The 19554-nt window shown below is 40.1% G+C and overlaps 2 protein-coding genes across 2 annotated transcripts; one reads left to right on the top strand and one right to left on the bottom strand.

The window, feature by feature from the left end:
- Positions 1 to 11590: 11590 nt before the first annotated feature.
- ABP1 (endoplasmic reticulum auxin binding protein 1) lies at positions 11591 to 14923 on the top strand. Its single transcript, XM_086661205.1, has 5 exons — positions 11591 to 11858; positions 12682 to 12788; positions 13265 to 13468; positions 14182 to 14249; positions 14557 to 14923. The coding sequence occupies exons 1-5, from the start codon at positions 11774 to 11776 to the stop codon at positions 14657 to 14659; spliced, it is 567 nt and encodes a 188-aa protein (XP_086517331.1). The 5' UTR covers positions 11591 to 11773; the 3' UTR covers positions 14660 to 14923.
- Positions 14924 to 16064: 1141 nt separating this feature from the next.
- Positions 16065 to 19241, bottom strand: RRP4 (ribosomal RNA processing 4). Its single transcript, XM_086661204.1, has 7 exons — positions 18841 to 19241; positions 18605 to 18706; positions 18385 to 18430; positions 17472 to 17561; positions 17193 to 17258; positions 16827 to 16895; positions 16065 to 16669 (listed from the first exon to the last, which is right to left on the bottom strand). The coding sequence occupies exons 1-7, from the start codon at positions 18999 to 19001 to the stop codon at positions 16211 to 16213; spliced, it is 993 nt and encodes a 330-aa protein (XP_086517330.1). The 5' UTR covers positions 19002 to 19241; the 3' UTR covers positions 16065 to 16210.
- Positions 19242 to 19554: the final 313 nt, after the last annotated feature.

The raw sequence follows: 19554 nt of genomic DNA, 5'->3' as shown, positions 1-19554 counted from the left end.
CTGGAAAATTCTTAGGTTACATGGTGACACAAAGAGGAATCGAAGCCAATCCAGAACAGATACAAGCAGTCATGAACATTCCATCTCCCACTTGCATAAAGGATGTACAGAAGTTAGCAGGGAGAGTCGCCGCACTTAGTCGCTTCATATCAAAATCTTCTGAAAAATGCTACCTTTTCTTCGCCACCCTACGCAAGTCAAAAAACTTTGAGTGGACGCCAGCATGCGAAGACGCACTTCAACAACTCAAAGCGTACCTGACCTCTCCACCTCTACTCTCAAAACCCAAAGAAGGTGAGAAACTTTATATTTACTTGGCTGTTGCAGAAACGGCAGTAAGCGCCGTGCTAGTACGAGAGGAAGATAAAAAACAACTTCCAGTTTACTATGTGAGCAAGTCACTTCTAGACGCAGAGACGCGTTATAGCCAGTTGGAGAAGCTTGCACTTGCACTGGTCCACGCTGCTCGTAAACTCAGACCTTACTTCCAATGTCACTCGATGGTAGTGGTTACAGAATTCCCGCTGAAGAACATTCTCCATAAACCAGAACTCTCTGGACGCCTTACCAAATGGGCAGTGGAGCTGAGTGAGTATGACATTTCATACCAACCAAGGACCGCCATCAAATCACAGGTATTAGCGGATTTCCTTGTTGATTTTTCACCTAACATGCTAATGCAGGCAGAGAAAGAGTTGTTGTGTTTAACCGACAAAAGCGAACAGAAGTGGAACCTCTCAGTAGATGGTTCAAGCAACATGAATGGTGTAGGGTTGGGCATAGCTCTGACTTCCCCCGAAGGAGATCTAATACAACGAGCTATCCGTTGTGCGTTCAAAGCAACAAACAATGAAGCTGAGTACGAGGCACTTATAGCTGGACTTACACTTGCAAAAGAAATGGGAGTCCAGAGAGTAGACGTTAAGTCAGACTCCCAACTCATTGTCAACCAATTACAGGGAACATATCAAGCACGTGATGCCAAAATGACTGCATACCTTGCTCATGTAAAAGAATTACAAACTTCCTTCAAAGAAATGAACATAACACAGATACCTCGTCTAGAGAATGGACACGCTGATGCGCTCGCTAACCTCGGTTCTTCAATTCAAACAAAGGTAACTCAAAATATTCCTCTAGTTTTGCTTGAGTGGCCAGCAGTATGGAAAAATCCTACTTCAGAGGTAGCCGCTACGGATCAAACCGACAGCTGGATGAATCCTTTGATTCGATACTTGGAGAATGACGAGTTACCAGAAGACAAAGGAGAAGCAAGAAAGATTCGTGCTAAAGCTGCCCGATACACCATCCTAGATGGACAACTACTCAAGAGGTCATACTCAGGACCTTATCTCAAGTGTATCACCCCACAAGAAGCCAGGTACGTCCTCACTGAATTACATGCAGGAGAATGTGGGAATCATTCCGGAGGACGCAGTCTAACAGCTAGAGTACTCATTGCCGGGTACTATTGGCCAACTATGAGGTCAGATTGCATTGACTTCGTAAAAAAATGTGATAGTTGTCAGCGCTTCGCACCCACATCTCATCTCCCCCCAGAACGCCTCAACTCAATACTATCTCCCTGGCCATTCATGCAATGGGGGATGGACATAGTAGGAAAACTTCCTACAGCACCTGGACAACGGGTGTACATGTTAGCTGTGACGGACTACTTCACCAAATGGATTGAAGCAGAAGCATTCCACCAAGTCCGTGATAGAGAGGTAAAAAGTTTTATTTGGAAGAATGTCATTTGCAGGTTTGGCGTTCCAAAAGAAATTGTGACCGACAACGGTTCGCAATTCATTAGTTTCGACTTTCAAGATTTTTGCAAAGAATGGGGGATCAAACTAAACTTCTCAACTCCGAGATACCCCCAAGCAAATGGACAAGCTGAATCCTCCAACAAAACAATCATGAACACAATAAAGAAACGATTGAAGAAAGCCAAAGGCGCCTGGGCAGATGAACTACCAGGAGTCTTATGGGCGTACAGAACCACTGTTCGAACTCCGACAGGAGAAACTCCTTTCTCACTCGCTTATGGCTCAGAAGCCGTCATACCAGCAGAAGCAGGACTTCCTTCTACCCGTTACCAATGGACAGAAGAAGAAAGTAACTGGCAACAACTCAATCACAATCTCGACACGCTCGATGAAATTCGTGATATGGCAGCCATTAGAAATGCAGCTTACCAACAGAAAGTGGCACGTCATTACAACAGAAACATACGAGCTCGAACATTTAAGGTAGGAGATTGGGTACTTCGAAAGGTGTTCCAGAACACCAAAGAAAGCGGCGCTGGAAAACTTGCACCTACTTGGGAAGGCCCGTATCAGATCACTAAAGTGGTAGGACAAGGCGCGTATAAAATTCAAGCACAAGATGGACGTGACATAAACAACAGTTGGAATGCCGTGCATCTCAAACTGTATCATTTCTAAACTCTATTGTTACTTCTTTGTTTTCTCTCCTACTTGTACATGTACTGACTTAGGCATCGGAGAGTCGGTGGGATTTCCACCGACTATAGCCCCTCAACGGAAATTGTGCAGGTAAAAACATCTTCACACCAGTACACGTTTTCACGCTCACAAGAACATGTAGAGAGGAAATGGGAAGTAGTTTTCGCACTCTAAACTCAAATATTCCATCTTTCGCTTCTCTTTTAGTACTTGACTAACTTGAGCGTCGGAGGGTCAATGGCTATGCCATTGACTACTTGTTTCTTCCCCCACAGGAAATCGAAGACACCTCTCGCCGAAGGTTAACACAGCCTAAGTCCAGCACAAAGTTCAGTACTACACTTAGGCTGGGGGGAGCACGCTCATGATGTAATTTCACAGGACAAAGAGATGTAGGAAAAAACAAGCATGAACGAAGAAGCAATAAAATACACATACAGACATGAGAAGAAGCAACATTGCACGTAAAGACGTATGAAGAAGCAACAGTTGAAGAAGCAATAAAATTCACATACAGACATGTGAAGAAGCAACATTGCACGTAAAGACATATGAAGAAGCAACAGATGAAGAACCAATAAAACGCATGAAAAGACGACACAAACCAGGTGTGAATGTACAACAAACTCAACTACAAGACAATCCGTTTGTCTACATTCGCAAGCATCGACAAAGTGGCAACCCGATTGCTCATTTTCTTTACATGTACTTAGCAACCCGATTGCTCATCTGTTTTACATGTACTCGGCAACCCGATTGCCACCCTTCCTATAAAAGGGTTACATACGACAACCCGATTGTCTTGTACTCGTACTAACGCACGAAATTTTCACATGTATCAATAAAGAATTTCCTGAGGTATTATTCACTTAAAATCTAAGTCTCTTACTTCTGCTTGTCTTTTTACATGCACAAAATACTTGCACAAGATTCGGCATGCTCCACATCTATAAAACATAAGTCAATATGACTCATAAAAAGCAACCCGTTTGCCCATACAAAGAACGTTCACACCTTGTGTGCACAGTATAAACGTAAACAAAATACTTCATTCATAACATAACAAGTGAGAATCAACGCCTCACCAAGTTCGAGTTGAAATACTTAAAAAGAATGGGGCAAAAACGCGCCCATTCACGAAGTTTATCAAACTAGTACTGAAACAAAAACAAACAAGCAAAGAAGGAAATAGAGTCCACGACTCGAAAGACATCTCTAATCAGAGCAAGGATCCAAGCTGTAATCAATATCCTTCAGGGCCTCATAACGCTCAATCTCTCCTTCGAGGTCCCATCCTGCATGTTCGTTTGCGACGTACTGCTTCATCATCTCGCCTCGAGCTACTGCCACAGTATTGTAAGTCATCTCTTTAAGCACTCCCGCACACTTCTTATGCGAGATCTTCAGCTTGGAGTACTTGGCCTCTAACTCCTCATAGCGCCCTTGCATGGATCTCTCCGACTCTGCGCGGCGACTACTCTCCGCTTCGATCTGCGCGTTCAAAGAACTAATATGTTCCTGGGCGTAGTTCGCACTCATCATCGCCTACAACAAATAATATGGACGTTAACACATACAAGTCGGGAAACCGATGATGTAACAGACGTCTGCTCTAACATTTTCTGAACTACAAACCTGGTAACCACTAAGCGCAGTCTGCTCCAACGCCTTCTGAACACCTATCTTCTTAAGATAAGCTCTATCACTCTCAGAAGTTAAGGAGCTAGAAACACGTTGGAGGGAGGATGGGTCTTCGAACACCGACATCGAGGGGGAAAAATCCACATGCATCGCTCCAGAGTCTGGCTCATGCGTATTGACTCTCGAGGAAGAGGGCCCAATACCGGAAGTAGGGGGATGAACGAACACACACTCGGGAGACGTTTCGACTCTCGGCTTCTTCGTTGGAATTTTCTTCTTGGAGGCCACCTCCTTAGCCGATGGTACCTTAAAACTCTGTCTTGGAGCCATGTTTCCACCTGTAAGAAACAAAGGAAACAGCTGAAGAAAACATCTACTCGCACGAAGGAAACAGGTAAAAGTCAAACGACTGGAGAAAGCTGAAAGCAGAACACGTACCCTGTGCGCGTCTAGACTCAGTCTCTCCGAAAACCAACCTTTTCCAACTCCTCCTCAATGCGGGTTCCTCCCAAAATTTTTGGAGCCTGACTATCTGGTCGCCACGAGAAAATCCGTGCAAATTCCCGTCTGCTATATCTACATTACACAGAGTAGATGTCAGAGTAAAACATGTGAAACAAAACATGTGAAACAAAACACGTGGAGCAAAACATGTGGAGCAAAACACGTGGAGCAAAACATGTGGAGCAAAACATGTGAAATAAAACATGTGAAACAAAACATGTGAAACAAAACACGTGGAGCAAAACATGTGGAGCAAAACATGTGGAGCAAAACACGTGGAGCAAAACATGTGGAGCAAAACATGTGAAATAAAACATGTGAAACAAAACATGTGAAACAAAACACGTGGAGCAAAACATGTGGAGCAAAACACGTGGAGCAAAACATGTGGAGCAGAACATGTGAAACAAAACACGTGGAACAAAACATGTGAAACAAAACACGTGGAACAAAACATGTGAAGCAAAACATGTGAAACAAAACACGTGAAACAAGACATGCGAAACAAAACATGTGAAAACCAAACGCGTAAGAACAATGCGTGTGAAAGCGTAATCGACAATATGGACGGCACTCACGAGCACTTCTCCATTTGAACGAGACATTCCCGCTCTCGCGCGGGGTAAACACACCGTCCCTCTTAACAAAGAAGAACCGGCGCTGCCAATTCTTTTCAGAACGTGGCAAACCGACTATAATCTTTGCCATCTTTGGACGGACTTTGAGTTGGTACTGCCTTGATCCATGATCATTTGCTTTCATGAAGTAGTGGGCAATTACATCTTGCGCGGTTAGAGGATCATTCAGATTCTCCCCAAGCTTCTCCAAGGCCATCAACAACCTCCACGCGTTCGGCATGAGTTGGGTGGGGGCTATCCCAAACCTAATCAACACATCCCTCACCAGACAAGAAATGGGGAATCGTACGCCCGCTTCCAGAAAGTTCTCATAAAAGGCATAATATCCAGGCCGACGCGACTCGACTACAGTTTCACCAAGTTCAGGCGCTCTCATCTTTAGAGTTGCTGGAATTTGATAGTTCACCCTGAGGTTTTCTACGCACTCCTCAGTCAGCACCGAGAGTTGTTGTTCCACATCGATCTCGTCATCAGAAGACGAGTCGACATGAGGCACTTCACCTAAATGCGGAGAAAGCTCAGCACTACTTTGTTCACGGTTGTATGGGAAAGTCCTGGCCATCCTACGTATCAAAGGGAAAACACACTCAGGAATGCCTCACGCGAGTACAAGACGGACTAACTGAAGATCGCGTGCAAAATGGGGGCATGTACAAAATAAAGACACTTACGGATCAAGAACGCATATAGACGAGTCACGTTAAATTGAGGTATTTTCCACACTACTTACAGGATTGAGTAATTTTTTGTGAATAGATACATGTCAGAGATTTCGCACGCATCCTCCTCATGAGTACGCGTACACACCTCCACCTCACAAGTTTGCATGTACAACTACGCATGTCATAAAGCTTTACATGTACTCCCACACGCGCTACTAATTTACGTGTACTCCTACATGCTTCACCGGTTCACTCGTGCGCCAATACGAATTACAAGTTTACTTGTACTACAACTACTAACAGTTTGCATGCACATTTACAACTACTCCTAGTTTACACAACAGCTACAGGTTTCCATGTATCCTTGTAACTACTACGAGTGAATGCATACGCCTACTACAAGTTCACACGCATACGGGAAGTTTCATACAAAGCACTAATATGGAAGAACATGCTAATCGGTAAGACAAACGGAAAATAACAAGTTCCATACGACGAGAACAGATCGAAGGATCGAAATTTCAAAAAATAAAAAAATGACTTACTTGTTGAGAATTGGTATGAAGATCACGAAGAACGCGAAGAACAGGAGAAAACCGCTTCTAGGAATCCAGAGCTCTAAAAAAGTTTTCACAACAATGAACTTCAAGGGCCTAAGGACCCCTTTTATAGGACTCCCAACCCCTGATCAAAGGGCCACATCGACTCATGGGTCACATCGCCACATGGCAAGATCCTAATGACCCATGACATAAACGCCACCTGGGCGTCCACATGGCACTACTCCGCCAAGTCACCAAATTCGGTCTCCTCGAAAGAAGAACTCCCAGCGTCGTACCTCGACAACAGTGGACCCTCCGCGCTGCCCCGGCAGCGGGAGAAGCCTCCGCGCTGCCCCGGCAGCGTGGAGCAACAGCTCCCCGCTGGCCCCACGCCGCCCAGCCGCGTGGGAAGCTCCACGCTGCCAGGCAGCGTGGGAGGCTCCACGCTGCCAGGCAGCGTGGGAAGCTCCACGCTGCCCAGCAGCGTGGAGATCTTACTCCACGCTGCCAGGCAGCGTGGAGATCTTGCTCCACGCTGCCCAGCAGCGTGGAGATCTTGCTCCACGCTGCCAGGCAGCGTGGGAGGCTCCTGCTCCACGCTGCCTAGCAGCGTGGAGACCCTGCTCCACGCTGCCAGGCAGCGTGGAGACCTTGCTTCACGTCAGAAACCTGCCCAACGAACCTCCGACGTATTCCGACAACGCGAGGGACATCTCGAAACCTGCTCGACGACGGGGAAGGTCTCCCGGACTTCTCCTCCCAAGCAGGGCCGCAACGTTGTTATCTGGTTCACACGCCTGACACAGAAATCATCTAACCAATGGGACCGCCCTCGTTCCTTCCTTCTCATCTACTCTCCAAGGAAATAGACTATTTACTTAGAGAGTGGGGGACAAACTGTGTTGACCAAAAACTACACCTGGGCCCTCGACGGTCAAATGCCCATCGGGACGTCAAACCCAACCCGGCTCGTTTGTCTTTGTTTGGGCCCAGCCCAGAAGTCTCTTAATGGGTACTCGTCAACTAGACCCTAAAACTCGTGTCAAGGCCCAATCACGTGCAAAGAGTTCCCACGTGCACAAAGCCCCACACGCCCGAATCTCCACACGTCTGGCGCTCGACACGTCTATATCTCCACGTACCACGTGTAAGAGATTATTTAATGAAGAGATACTCCACATGTCAAATATATCCATAATGACAAAGATATCTGACTTGGTCAACGTAACCTCAGAGACAATTATCCCCCATCAATGACATGCATAACATGGTAACGTCTCACATAAATGTGAGACCATGCGCATGCACAATCAGAGTAGTCGCCAGAGAACATGCACAACCGTTGTGCATGTACAGCCAGCGTACACGTCACCATATCCCAGGAATCATGACGTGCATTTACTCCGTAACGGTCAGCCTTTACTCCTCCCAACGGATCACTCCTCAAGCCTATATAAAGAGGAGCACTTTCATTTCTCAGACATCGAATACAGAGCAAAGCAACCCATACTACTTCTTCTTCTCCACTCGCTCTCTGTTCTTCGATTATTCTTGAGAGGTTTGCATACAAGTTCACCTGGTTCTGGTCGTGGACACTACTAGACGCCTCAAAGGTGTTATAGCTTATCTTTGCTCCACGCTTCCTGCTCGACGCTTCCGGCTCGACGCTTCCTGCTCGACGCTTCCTGCTCGACGCTTCCGGCTCGACGCTTCCTGCTCGACGCTTCCAGACGTCTTCGAGGAGATCACAACCTTCTTCTTGCTCGACGCTACTGGTAACATCTACTCTCGTACTTCTGATCATTTCACTCCCGTAGATTCGAACTCCGGTCATTCTACGAGCCTAGCCACTCTCCGATAATACATCAACGGTTATACCCTCGGCTTTTCGTTTATTATCCATTATAATACTTTGCTGACTTGACCGTCGGAGGGCCCTTGGCAGGCACCATCCCGGTGTCCCCCCAAGCCTTCACGGGTTTGTTTGTGTCTGTTCATCTTCTTTTGCAGGTTTCTTTCACACGTTGCTGGTGCCCATCAATCAAGAACTCGACGTTTGGAATTCCAGAAGACGTTTCAGCTACCGACCTTCTGACTTCCGACCCGTAGACTTCTCACCGTCTACACTAACAAAAAGAATTTAATAAATATATTGAAAACAGTTGTTCTTTTTCTTCTCCAAATTCCACTATCGAGAGCTATTCAATTAGTCAGACCTTGATATGTTACATTGGACATATGAGAGCTAAAACAGTTTATGTCGAGTCGACCTAACGGTTTGTGACACCCGACTCATATGGTGGAATTAACAAAAAGAATTTAGAGAATATGTTGAAAACCAGGGCCGGTGTAACACCCCTATTTTCTTGATATACCAAATTGGGTGGAAATAATAAAAGTCTAGGTCAGTTTTGTTTAGATGAAATACTGGTGGGTTTAAAAATCCTATTTCTCTTCACTGTTGAGGAAACCCTATAGAAAAGAAAGAGGGTACAACCACTCCTTAGTGAAGGGAGGAGGAATAAAGAAGAAAAGTGATGGAAATAGAGTTCTCTAGTGAGAGAACAAGTCATGGTTGTGGTCTTAAAGTCATCTAAGGCGAAAAGAGGTAGATGTCCTATCTCCTAATTTTTTTGTAGGCTCTTTCAATTTATTCCATGATAGGTATAGTATTGTTAATCACATGAAAGAACGATTAAATGGCTTAGAGACTAGTTTTATCTAGAATTTCATAAAACATATAGAGAGGACAGTATTTCAGTCTAAATTAAACTTAGATCTGGTATTGATATATAAAGAATCTCGGTATGATTCTTATAAGTTTGGAAAGTTATGTTTGTCTACTTTCTAGTAGTTCAAACGGTTCGTTAATCCGAGTTCCGAGTGAAGAGTTACGATAGTTTTCGTACAAGGTGTCAGAACAGTGTCTACTGCACGTCGGTTTATATTAATATTGAATCTGGTGTAGATATATAATGAATCTAAGTGTGATTCTTATATGGTTGGAAAGGTCTGTTCGTCTACTTTTTAGTAGTTCAAACTGTTCATTAATCCGATTTCCGAGTGAGAAGTTATGATTGTTTTCATACAAGGTATCAGAACAGTCTCCGATAGACGAATTTATTGAGATAATTCACATGGTTTCTGTTCTTTAGGCAATGTATCTCCTCGGTAGATACCTTCTAGTGGTGAGTCTATGTTTGTTAATTATTATTTTTATTTGCTTGTTTGAGATTGCGATCCACGTGAGGATCTACTATGAGCATCATCCCTTCTGACTTGTCATGTGTTGTTGACTTGAATTGTTTGGTGAGCTTGTTTGTAATTCTTGATAAGAGTCAATGTTTGTTGTGTATTAGTCTGAGATACCTGAACGAGAGTTTGATGATTGTGTCTTTCGACATAATGTGTTTGTCGACGTACATGTCAAGTTTGTGGCTATAAAGGTTTACCTTAGTTAAAGGCATGATATTTTCTATCTGCTGAAGAAAAAAAGGAAAGATTGTTGTATTATCAGGGTTAGTATTAGATTAAAATACGAGAACCGGAAAACCTAATAATTAATCAAAGGACATAAATTATCAGTTTCGAGAGGGATTGGATAAATCTGATATATTATGTTAGTATTCACCGTTAAATTTCAGATAATGCCAATAATGAATATGAATGCAATGCTTCCTTGATTGGGGATTGAGCTTGCCTACCCGAGACTTAGGTTTGAGGAAATCTACTGCAGTTGGATTTTAACCTAGCTATTTTGTTTTTCAGGTATTGATTGTACACTCATAGTAGGTGTTGCTCGTGGATCCAGTTTGAAGGTCTCAAATCTTCGATTTCAAGGCGGTTAGCTTGAGATTTGGGATTTGGGGCGCTACAGGCGGCCCAGGCCCAAAGCAACCACAGCGGCTGCTTTGGACCACAACCTACCTGAGGGCCTCTTTCATGGAGTTTATGATGGAGTAGTTTGTTTGTAATAAATCAAATTATTACTAAAATATTTAAAGTATTTTTGGGTGAAGTGATAGAAAAATATCTTCTACAATGTTTATTGGCAAAAACTATCATCTTCTTCAAATGATATTTTATTGACTTAACGATTTAACTACATGTATTAAAGAAAGCCTATAAAACCCTAGCTAAAACCATCAAAATCTTACCTAAATGGGTGTCTTAGGTTTATTTGCATTGAATGGTCCTAGATTACGAAAGAAATCAAACCCATTTTTAATCAAACCAACAAAAAAATTCATATTTAATTTTTGCGAAATTAGGTCATTTAGCTTCACCTCAGTCAACGATTTTCTGACATCCAAAATATTCTCTAGGAAATAAAGACTATGATCAATCAAATTGATGCAGCATGTAATTTGAGTCTAAAAATCTACTTGTCTGTTTTAATCTTCATCATCACCCGAATACGACCATCCATACATCCAGACCAACTCCTACCACCACTACCAATCATCACCACTTTCGCTCCCGACTATTTATTTTCTCTCTTTCCTCCACTCTCTCAGTAAAAGGAAAGGGTCATCTTCGTTGGAACAAAGACAAAGAAGAAAGAGACAGATGAGGTGAGAGAAAGAAAAAATTAGTGGTGATCGGAGTGGTGATCGGTGGACGGTGGTCACTAGTGAAAAAATGATGGTCGTAGTCGGAGGTGAAGATGAAGATTATGTATGAAGCAACCAAGTAATTTTTCAGACAAAATTAAGTTGTCATATAACTTGATTGTAGTGGTCGACACTTGTTTGCCCAAGGGTTGGAAGTGTTGACAAAATTCCAAAACCTTAGAAGTCCCAAATTCAATTCCCGGAAGAGGTGGAATCTATAGCTTATTAAACTTGAGTTATTAAGGGTATAATAATGTAATAAATTTGTCGGATTTTAAGCCTCTTTCATGTTGTCGGCCTTAAGACTTTAGGCCTCTTTCATTACATTTTTACCTTAGGCGGTTATTGTGCTTATCACATATTTCTGATGTATCAAGGTCTTCTAACAACAACGTATATCGTAGTCGATTTCTCAAACAAAGAAAAAAAAAAAAAAAAAAAGATGGTAGTGAAATGTTATTGACCAAAATCTACATGCCCCCACAAAACAAAAGCCCTTGCCCCAAAATATTGCTTGATCTTCCCCATGGCCTAATTTGACGGCCTAAAATGTAGAATAGCATTTTAATATAAGTGCTCCGCGATGCACTTATCACTTACTGGCTGTTGGAAGTCTTGAAGATACTAGAACAATGAACCTGTTTTTATAGTGCCCGGCGTAACCAAAACATTTTCTCTTTCACTAAAAAATCATTTCATCAGAAAATGAAAATATTTTCTTCAATCTTCTCTCTTCTTTCTTTACTCCTCTTCTCTATTGCATCTGAAGCTTCAATTTGCTCAACAAATGGTTAGTTCTTACCCCCCCTAATTCCATGTTTTCCTAATAATCTTCTGCTTATTGGGTTCTCAATTATTTTCACTGGTATCTATGAAATTTCACTATCTGGTGTTTATATTGTTATGGAATTTTTGTTAGCTTCTATTTGATTTGTACAACTTATTAGTAACATTGATCATAATCTAATGACCATATCTTTTAGTTTCTGTGGAGTTTCTCATTTGGGTATGTTTTTTTGTTCATTAGGTTTTATGGGTATTTATTAGTTTTTTATTTGTTTTTAGGGTTCATAATTGAAGTGTAATCTTGCATCCATAAATGAGGTCATAATGTGTGAACCCTATATATGTTGTAACATTATTGTGAATACCCATAAGTTTAACTAGCCACAAGTATACTCGTTCTCTCTATAATTCGCAAATGCGAGATTCCTCTCTCATCGTGTTTGTATATGGTAATATGGTATTAGTGAGGCCACCAACTTGTAAAGAATTTCTGTGGGCGTATATGAATACAGGCTCTATGTGATCTCCTGTGATTTTTTGCAAATACTAATCAATTTGTGCTCAAGTTGTGTTTATTTGCTATTGCGTGAATTTATTAATAGTTAGCGTACATGAACTTGGCAAAATAATACGGATAGTTATAGTGTTTAGCGTGGGTAAGATATTCAGACCAATTTTCTCGAACTCAAGCGGATGTATATGTTCGCACATTGTTGGTGTCTCTTGTCTGGTTCTAAATTTTGTTCACACATTATGTTTCTCTTTCATGGTTTGAACTAAATTTTGCTTCTTAGAAACAAAAATTATTAGTACATGTTTGTGTGTAGGGATCCCGTTGGTTAGGAACATTAGTGAGCTCAAACAGAGTAACTATGGGAGAGGAGGACTATCACATATTACAGTTGCTGGTTCGCTGCTACACGGGTTGAAAGAGGTATATACGAAGCCCACTATTATATTGCCCTTCTGTTAAATTTGTGGCCATCCAACTCAAAACCAATTGGCAATGAGTGGAGAGGACCTAGACCTTATATTCTTGGTTGCTAGATACCCATTGTCCAATGTGGGACGGGCGACGTGGAGCACGTGTGGCTTTTTTTTTACCTATCACGTGTGGGCGTAGCTCTGATACCATGTTAAGTTTGTGGCCATCCAACTCAAAACCAATTGGCAATGAGTGGAGAGGACCTATACTTTATATTCTTAGTTGCTAGATACACATTCTCTCATGTGGGACTATTCTCACACCGAGTTATATTCTTTTGTTCGAATTAAATAACATAAATTGCAGAATACAAAAAAAAAATAGTTATAAGCATCAGCACCAGTTTCTTGTTGGTGTATAATTGTGTAGAACTCTTTCTAATGTATATTTGATTGGTCTAAATAATCATTTTGTTTAAATTCCAGGTTGAGATTTGGCTTCAAACATTTTCTCCAGGGTCTGGAACACCAATCCATAGGCATTCTTGTGAAGAAGTGTTTGTTGTCCTTAAAGGGAGTGGTACTCTTTTTCTGGCCTCGAATTCACATGAGAAACAACCAGGAAAACCTCGAGAATATCCCTTTTTTTCAAATAGTACATTTCATATCCCGGTCAATGATCCTCATCAGGTAAAGAAAAAAAAGTAGTTTCCCAATTTTCTGGTTCTACTTGCCTCGCTACTGTTTCCTCTACTTATTATGATCGTCTCTCGTTATTGCTGGATCTCAGTAAACTCTCTAAATGATAATCCTTGAGCTTCTGTAGTTACTAAAAGTGTGTGAAATTGAAAAAAGAAGCAATGTTTCGATATAAAGTTATGGTTCTTGCTAGAGCATAATTAGCCGGTATATCCTTGACCACTATTTTGGTGCTATGGATATGTTATGAGATAGGGTTCAAGTGAGGGAGAATTGAGACCATGAATACGCCCCGAAAGAATACGCCCCGAAAGAGTCCTTCAGGAGTTAGAAATCAGAGCGTATGTTTTTATTTAGAGCTGTCTATGCTTAAGTTTGTTATTTGCAATGCACTTATCTGACTCTAAACTTCCCCCCTTAAAGCATAATTAAAACTCGGAAGTTCTCAGTGTCAAATTTCTACATTTTTGCCTGTCATACACTTGTTATCATCAATAAGACTCCATGATCAAAGCATACTGCAATTACGACAAGGTGCTCAATTCCCATAATTCGAGTCATACTCATGTGTATATTTAAGACTTCGCCTGAAACTTTTGTTCTTGATGGTCTGATTTCAAATACCTGTTCCCTGATAAGGATAGCTCTGGTGTTGGGTGTTCTTTCATTTATATTTATATGTCTTTCATTATCAACTGTTGCAGGTGCTGAATACAAATGAAAAAGAAGACTTACAGATGCTAGTTGTAATATCTCGTCCGCCCGTTAAAGTGTGAGTAATCTCTAAAACTCTATCTCCTTTCTTATCTTCCAGCGTTTTTATATTCAGTAACTATGAGTCGTTACTTGTTCTTGTACAAGCACACCAAGTTAGGTTTCATGTGGGATTAGAAATGGCACTTCTTTTGTTTCCATAATCAACAAACACACAAGTTAATGAAAATGGGATTGATAATTTAGAAGCTGAAATTGGAAGAACAAGTTAGATACCCAAAGCATTTTCTGGAAAATACACTAGTGTGGTTTTTCTTTATCGATAAATGAAGGTGAACGAGTTTTGCTTTTTGTTATTTTTTCAGGTTCATATATTCGGACTGGTTGATGCCTCATACTGCAGCTAAACTGAAGTACCCTTACTATTGGGATGAAGAATGCTTCTATTCTCCGAAAGACGAATTATAATTTTAATATGTTCTTAATCGACAAGTCTATTACTTTTTTCTGTAAACAGCAAGATTGGATACTACCCAATGGAAGTTGGCTTCGTGGCAAGTCCGTTATTGAAGACCCTTTGTGGCGAATCTATGTTGGAGGTCTGTACATTTTCGGGTAATCAAGATTTAGTTACTGAGAAGAGGGAAACCATGTAGTATTACATTTTCGATATCTGTATGAAATATTTCAACAGGTTAAGATGTGTTGAATGTCATAATCATTTTGCGAGAATAGTGTTCGCCATTAGGTCTTTTTTCTCACTTATGATGATAACAGTACAGTTGTTACCGTTTTATAGCGCCCTAATTTTAGCATAAAAAGCGCAATAGATTTGTACTTGACCTGACCAACCCAGTCTAAGAAGTAAGAACTCTTCTGCATAGTTAACAACATACCCTAGAATTCGCACTAGGTTGCTGCGGAAGATCATCAATTGAGGGAGTGTTTGTTTTCTTGAGTCAGATCTGAAGTCTTACTTGAGGGTTGAGATGATTTGTTTGACTCATCTGAAGATACTTTTAGTTGTTCCTAGTCTATTTTCAAGTTTAGACAATTTCTTCTCGCATTCTGTTATCAGTCTTCTTTTAACGTTAACGGATTCCTCAAAAACTTTTCCCCTGACTTCATAATATTCATCTTAATGAGAAAAATGAAGAGAACTTTCATGGTTGATTTCGAAATTAATTTTGAACATCTCTTCTTAATACTATTATGATTGCAAAATTGATCAACATCCTTTACAGGCTTGTTACTCTTCTTCAGGACTACTGAAAGTAAGGAAGTTTGAAGTTTGATAGTCTTAACAGTTACGTTTTTCGTGTAGATTGTTGTAAAAATGATCCTGAAATGAATCATGAAAAAGATAAAGGCACAATCAAATTACTTTCAGAAGAATTAAGTTTTCAAACAATGCTGGCTAATGCTAGGATGTCGATACTAGAAGCAAGAAAAACATCTTCTCAGTATAGAAAAGCAGAAAAGTGCAATTCAGGAAAGGAACGTGTGAAGAAGCTAGAGAGAAAGCTGAAGCAGCACCCATAGCTGAGTGAGAGCTATCGGCATTGTGGGAAAAAAGACCTCGAGATAATGGGTTGGGGGATCTACGAAGGATAACGTCTGTATGACTCGTTAGCTTCCAAGTTTTCCCATTTTTTCTCGGTCTTCTTGTTCAGAATGGAATAAGTTCATCTGAATAGTTTAAGGGCCTCAGATTCCCCTGCCAAGATTGGAAGGTGGATAAAAGAACTTCGGGTCGACACAAACGACAGAACTTATATACATGTATATATATATATATATATATATATCAAGAATGACATTCAAGCTAATAATAATAATCTGAAGGATATGATGATCGGCAGAAGAATGTAAGTGTACTAAAATTATATTCTCATTTGACAACAAGATCGTAATCAATTTCCGTCTATAACGTTTCAACAACTACAATACCAAAAAGAAACAAGCAAACTCATTCAAAAACTAACACCTAATGTTAACTTACAGTAGTGAGAGAGATAATCATTTCCTTTTCGTCAATGAGTTTCTTCTTTCAGCCTCTTTCTCTGCAACTTGAACATAAAACTCTGCACCAAGCATCTCATGAACGTCGAGATTGAGTGAAGTACTTATATCAACTATGTCCATGATCAAATCAACTGTTAGAGTTATTCCCAAACTAGTTAAAACCCTAATGGAATTTGCTATCCTGCATATCTTCTGTCTTGTCTCGAGCGGAGTATAAGTTTTTTCTTGTTCTTCAAGACTCAGTGCTTTTTTATTCGATTTGCTATTTTGTTCTGATTTAGACTCTTGATCATCGATAATCATATCGTCTCGGACTTCAACGTGCTCACCCACCCAGATGAACCCATTACATCCAAGAATCAAGTCAATTCCGTGCTCTTCTAGGTGGTGGAAATGTTGTTTTCGTCTCTTTACTAAATAAGGGGGTACTGTGAGCAATTGACCTTTCTCGAGCTGCACGACAATTGATTCGTGTTATACTGAATTTCAAGGTAATTAAAACAAGGAATGTATAATTGATTACTTGATTTCAATAACATTTGCTCAAAGTCGAGACGCAATGATCCAATATACATTGACATGATGGGGGAACTGAAGAAACAAGACTTGCCTTCCCATACTTCTGACTTCTTGCTTGAAGGTGCAAACTTCCATCATGCTGGAAACCACGGACCTCGGCCTGGAAAATGAAATTTGTCATCACTCATCAGCACGACTAAGAACTAACAAGATGCCAAAAGACTGGATATATTTCTTTCCAACCTTTGCCCATTTGACACAGAAAAAACATTGAGGAGCAAATAGGATCAAGAAATAGATGAACAAACTTGACTCGTGACCCGATAACTCAGTTGAGCTCCAGTTACAGAAGGGTTCTAAGAACAAGAAACAAAGCAGTATAGCAACCCAACCTACTCGTTTCTCTTTGTCAGCTACAAACTAGTACATAGTGAATACGAAGAATTAACGGACTTACACAAATAACATCATTTTCTTCAAAAATGCAGCGCATGTTAAGTTCATCAACAGCTGTTCGGCGTCTCTATCAATCAAAGAACAGTAAAGAATAAGCAAATCAACCTAAATTTTTCCAATACAAGACAGGTAACCGATGGAAAAGAAATTAACATCAATTAGTTGATAAATACTTCAATGGACAACAAGCCAAAATTATACAACGTATTTGTATATAAGATAAAATTACCACAAGTTTATGCAATTGAAAGGAACATTCAGTTATAAAAAGACATAATACCTGGATTCCATCAGGCAAATTCATGGAAGAAAGCATCAAGACAGCATCTTGACTAAAATTTATTTCCAGTCTCCACCGCTTTGGAGCAACCTAAGCAATAATTTAAAGACAGTAAGACACATAACATTAACAAAAATCCAAACATATTTTGTGTACTAACCATGACTAGAGTTAACAAAAGTTTCAGAGCCAGATAACCTTCATATGATAGAAGAAGTAACGGAAGTTTAAATCAAGAAAATATCTCAACTTATCGTCAAGGTAGAGAATTAAAATGAAAAGTTCATCAAAAGCCAAATAAATTTTCCACTACATACAAGACAGAGAAATAACTTTAGGTGAATGAAACGGATATGACATCAAAAAGGTCATAGAGATTGCTCCCACCTGGTTCGTGGAGAATTTTTTCCAGATATTTACGTCTCGTTTATGCCTTGGTAGTGATTATTTTGGTGCAACTTTTACTCGCCCATATGAATATAGCAAAATAGGTGTTTATATCTGTAATTATTTTGAAGCCCATGTATATAAATAAACACAACATAGCCATATATATGGGACGTGAATATTTGCAAAACTTTTCAGGGTTTCCAACCGGAGCCATAAACACAAGCTACTTCTCACAACTTATAGCACCATGATGACATGGTATTGTATAGAATGTCGTGTGAGTTCCGTAAGTCAAGACCAATATAGAAACCTATGGACATTCAGCGAGATAGATTTAACTATGGCTAAGGATAGATTCATCGGCAGAAGCAAGATTTTGTCTATTCATATGACAAAGTCACCTTAAATTTCCAGAAAAGGCGAAAGAACTATATTAGTACCTCAAATGTTATATCTTGTAAAACCAAAGCAATAACACACTTTAAATCGTATCGAGTTATGTTATCAGAATTTTCACCCATACCTCAATAACACGCCCAACAATTATATCTCCAGTTTCAGGCTTGTACCTACACCCAATTCGAACGAGCTTAACAGTAAGAAAATATACTCCATTTCAAGTGAAATGAATGAAAAGTCCAAGAATCTAATCTATCTACATTGTTATAAGAAACAAGTTTTAAACTTTTTACTGAACATTACAAGAACAGGCTAATTGGGAATTAGGGTTTTGAGGATTTTACCTAGCTCTTAAAGTACGGACATAAACAAGCTTGTTAACTCTTTCAACCACTCCACATAGAGTTGCTACTATTTCTCCATCAACCTCAGAAGTTCCATGTCCCCTAATTAACCCAAACAACAGAAAATTAATAAACCCTAAATAACAAACAAGTAAGACAAGGACAGTAGAATCAAATTAAAAAGATACCCAGATTCTGAAACAATATATAAGAAAAAGGGGATTTGATAAGTTTACTTGAGAACGCCTTCTTCGTGATTAACAGGAATAGTATCAGCTACAGTTACAGAAGCATTAGTAGAGGAACTGGTTTTGATAGATAACTTCTCAAGTTGTTCTATAGCTTTGTTTAATCTAATCTTCTGTGTTTGATTCAATGATACTTGTAACTCTCTCATCTCTCTCTGTTTCGATCTTTACCTTTCTCACTCTAACTTTCTGTAGCTTTCTCTCTTGATCTTTGCCTTCCCCGACTGAAATCTGACTGTGAAATTTGACTGTGCTAATGGAGGACCAAAGCTACGTCTAGGTTTAAGAGTGGTTTTAGGGATTATGTTATTAGAACCGGAACGGTATAAAATTGGTTCCACTTCTGTTCTAAATTACTTCAACAACCGGGTTGAAACTAGAACCAAGTCAATAGAAACTTGAGAACTTTTTTTCTTTTGTTGGAATAGAAACTTAAGAACTTGATTTTCTCTTGATGGATAACATCAACAAAAAAGAGAAGGGCAAATATCCAATATGTTTTTTTTTGTTGAAATATGTCCAATATGTTCTTTCGACAAAAAAGAAGAAGCTCAATGTGTTAAAAACACCTAGAGTTTGTCCAAATCTTCATACTCTAAAAAAACAGATACGTTGTCAAACAATTGTATGAGTATGACTCAAAAGATTGATCACAAAATATTTTTAGTGCGAGGATGATGAATGTGGCTTCAAGAATTAAAA

The sequence above is a fragment of the Eschscholzia californica genome, unplaced genomic scaffold (assembly GCF_041429995.1).
Source record: "Eschscholzia californica isolate CP2 unplaced genomic scaffold, dmEscCali1.0.p SCAF_2, whole genome shotgun sequence".
In the NCBI taxonomy this organism is placed as follows: domain Eukaryota; kingdom Viridiplantae; phylum Streptophyta; class Magnoliopsida; order Ranunculales; family Papaveraceae; genus Eschscholzia; species Eschscholzia californica.
This window is presented reverse-complemented; position numbering and strand designations above follow the sequence as displayed.